General features: G+C 30.6%; 1 protein-coding gene across 2 annotated transcripts in view; it reads right to left on the reverse strand.

Annotated features, from left to right (window-relative positions):
• Window positions 1–555: 555 nt before the first annotated feature.
• The window catches only part of TUSC3 (tumor suppressor candidate 3), a 158159-nt gene continuing 154531 nt past the window's right edge, over window positions 556–4183 (reverse strand). For both annotated transcript variants that reach the window (XM_006916428.3, XM_006916429.3), the window contains one exon: window positions 556–3177. In XM_006916428.3, the coding sequence (XP_006916490.1) occupies window positions 3162–3177 (16 nt within the window). In that variant the 3' untranslated portion in view covers window positions 556–3161. The remainder of the gene's footprint in view (window positions 3178–4183) is intronic.

Here is a 4183-nt window from a genome sequence, read left to right on the forward strand (position 1 = left end):
CTGTAGAGTTCCTCACTTTGCCATTTTCACGGGCATATACGCATAATTTTTAATGGAAGTAGATATACACAAACATTTGGCTGAACGCAACATGATTTTCCTGTTATAGTGTGAATGTGATGCTTTATTAAAACTTCGTATAAGTATTTAGATTCTAGTTACATGGTGTGAACGTTTGTATGTGTCATACACTTAAGATAAAAAAAGTATACAAAATTAATAAATGATACTCATTAATTAAATAAGGGAAGATAGGTGCTAATATGTATATACCTGTACCTTTTGAATGTGACAAATTTCTATGCTAACATTTTCCCCACTATTAGAAAAAATAGTATTAGCTATATTACTGGTCTCACCCAGCATAGCTTCTTGCTGGAGGATGAAAAACATCTTGTTTTCCTATTTTAAATTTAATGAGCTCTGTGGACTCTGAGGAACATTAAATCTACAAGAGTCCATTCAAACTTTTTGTCCCTAGATGCTCTAGCTAATGTGTTTTCTCCTATCACCAGTCATGCTTAAAACACAATGTTTAAAACAATTGTCTCAAAATAGTATATCATGCTTTATTTAGAATAACCCCACTCTCCACGTAACCTCAGGGAGGTTCTCATAATAGCAAGAAAGGGAATACTTATCAAGCTCCATGGTTACAAGATCTAATCTCCCCAAATCACCATGCATGCTGACAAGGGATATTACTTTATGTCCAAAAGGAAATTACAGTAAACACACAAGACTATTGGGCTTATTCTTGTGACTATCTAATGTGAGGAACACAGTGGTGAGCAAAATGCAACATGTTATTCATCAGATATTACTATAAAATGAAGCTCCTTTAGATGGAATTTTACATTAGGATCTTTCCCTTCAACTGAGAAAAGTAATTTTAAGAATCCTAAATAGAGATTGTTAAATATGTAATCAGATTTTAAGGGTATCTCTAATATAGTGAATCAGGTTTAAAAGTGACATTAGAAGGTATAACATACCACGTACAAATTTTTCAATTTAAATGGTTTGGCAAAGGTAAAGTATTATATAATGTATGTGATTTTGGACGTTACATTCTGAAAGCAAACTATATTTGAGCCTTTTTTTTTCTAGTTTTGCCTGTAGCACTTTATAATAACGACTTATCTTTGGACAGTTTATTTCCCTCTAGAATCACTTCCCTAACGTAACAATTGCCTATAGAGAAACAACAGCTTTTTAAACTATGGAATTCTGAAAAAAAAAAAAAAAATTGTTTTTATAGTGGCTCATAATTAATGTTCAGCGGAAGTCATATAATTTAGGCTGAAAACTTTTACTAATCTGGGATAAGGACGTTCTTACCTGAGTTACAGTATCTGAGAACTAAGTGACTTTGGTCATGATTAAACACTATTAAGCTTTATAGAGAGATTAAATGTGAGTTAATATCATTTAGTCAATTACATACTAACTGGAAGATAAGAATTTCAAGCTTAAATAGGACAAACAAAATTATAATACATAAATGTTATTTGCAAAATCTGGCCTCAAACTCCAATTGTAGTGTCTGTTCTGAATGAACTTTAGGTCATGTAAAACTACTCAATGGATTAAGATTTACAGATCAAGTGATACCAAGGGAAAGGCATTAAAGAAATTATTATGATCAATTATTACTCTTCCATAAATGGTATTCCAATACTAAATTGAACAGTCTTTGAACAAGAAATGGGAAATTAATGTGGGTTTTAATAACAGATTTGAGAATGTGATAAATTAAACATAGTTCAGAATTAAGTAACTTTCACTATCGAATACCATTCTGTTTGGAAAAGATAGCTTTCTTCCTGCTAGCACATGTGCTGTCCCGATATTTAACTTAACATGCCCCTATAGGCTTTTATAATTCCCATTCTTTATTGAATTTCATAGGTACAAAATAAATAAATTCAGTGGATGCGCACCAGTTCCTGTCTGAGAATATAGCTGTAACTTCCAACTAACAAAGTTCTCTATGGTCTATTATTTGGATCTTAATGAAAATTAGATAGCAAAGCCTAAAGAGGAACAACAAAAAGTTTATTGAACTGACTAAATAACTGTGTTTTTAAATCCTTCTTTGTGTAGTACCACTGAACATAAAAACTTCGGGTTTGAGAGTTTGAAAGCCCAGCAATGAGCTCTTGTTTTAATTTTTAGCTTTCGGCTTTTAGTACTTATGTCAGACAAAATTAACATTTCCTAATTTACAGAATTGTGAAGAAAAAAAAAATTCACATATGCAAATGCACTTTATAAACTAAAACAGGATATACAAATAATAATCATTAGACTCCTGTATTTGGTTTTCAAGAAAGCTTCACTGAGTCACTCATATTAGGGTAACTAATCTTTATCTGGATTCAGAATGAAGTTTGGATAGCAAGCTTTTCCATACAACACAAGGGGAGAATGGCCATAGTAGGTTGGTTTTGTGATTACAGATATGGATTCCTGGATGACACCAATACAGTTGAAGAGGAATTAATTCCTAGCTCTGGTGTGCTGCTTCCATTACCTGATTCCTTTGAGGCATATTGATTTAGGCATGTTTGCTTTCGATTTATAACCTGGGAAGAACCTCCATTTCCCAGGTCAGGCATCCAAGTTGTAGGTACTGTTCATCCAGTTCCCTGTCCTATACACCTTTATCTAGTTATGATTAATAAGAACAAAACACTATTTGTAACCATACACAACCTTTATACTGGAACCGCAGTAAGTTTCATTTTTCAGTATACAACATTTTCATGCATATACCTTATCACTGTACAACCTAAAGAATTCATTAAGATACATTTCCCTTACTAACACTGTAGTTTTCTTTACTAATGAGTGAACAGTTCTAATGCATGGATTCATAATTACATTGTCATTTATTTCAGTCCTACAGCATACACTGAATATAATATGCTTGAAAAAACATTTCAATGTTTCCCTTTGTTCTTTCCAGTGCTAATATTAAATTTAACCATCCAATTCTATAAATTAAATTTACTAGTAAGTCATACATTTAAAAAATTTTACAAGAATAAGCTAGGTTATCACAAGAAAACAAGGAAATGAACATAAGAGTTGAAACTAGTATGACAGGAACACTATCTTCATGGTAAACATTCACTTTATGGAAATCCCACTTGGCTTCATTTAATTAAAAAGCTGAAAAAGAAAGAAAATTATTATGCACTTAACAAAATATGCTTTTTATTCCATTCTAAATTAGTACATATAAATAAAACAAAAATGTCATAATTATATTAATCCATCTCATTCTAATTTCTATATTAGGTTAATTTCTATGAACTAGTTCCTGTAATGGGGTCAAGGTTGTGGTGAGAACAGGGCAGGTTGGGATAATATGCAAATAAAAATTTGAACTTTTTAAGCTTGAGTTTAACACCCTATTTTTATGAGCCACTCTCACTGCTGGCTAGATCAGTAGTTAAATCAGCATTTAAGCTGGTAATGTAGGGGAAGTAAAGGGGAATGGACTGAAACAAATATTCAAAGTGGATCATTTAAATGTCCTAAAGAAAATATTTTTTTTCTCATCATTTAATATATAATTCATTTACTTATGTAAAATAAACACTTGATTTTAAAACAAAATTTATAACTTCATTATATGGAACAGCCAAAAATATATACACAAATCATAAAAGTATTATGAGATTCTGCTGTGTTTCAACATATACATGCTTGTATATACAGAAATAAAGTAAAAGGTATTTTTCTTTTAGTTATATTGTAAGCAAAAGCTTTTATCTATGAACAGCAATATATTTAAGTTTGTAAAATAATGAAGTCAATTTAAATAACATTTACTAAGTTTTTGTGGTATCTGTAACTTTCTGCTAACATGTGACAAGTTTAAATCTTAACGTAACTGTAGGGCATGAGACATCAATTTTTAACTAAATATCAAAACAAAAATGAAATTAATGAAAAGCCATATAGTTGGAAAACTAGTAAGTTTAATATTTGGATGTTTAAATTATATATATTTTAGGCATATATTTCTTTGTCTTTCTGAACCTCAGTTTCCTCATCAGTGAAAAGAACGCTTAGTTTGGATGATCTCCAAAGTTCTTTTCAATGCTAATAGTTTATGATCTTGGTGATACTATGTTAAAAGTAAATATTTAAAATATTTTATTATAAAACA

The sequence above is a fragment of the Pteropus alecto genome, unplaced genomic scaffold (assembly GCF_000325575.1).
Source record: "Pteropus alecto unplaced genomic scaffold, ASM32557v1 scaffold24, whole genome shotgun sequence".
NCBI lineage: Eukaryota > Metazoa > Chordata > Mammalia > Chiroptera > Pteropodidae > Pteropus > Pteropus alecto.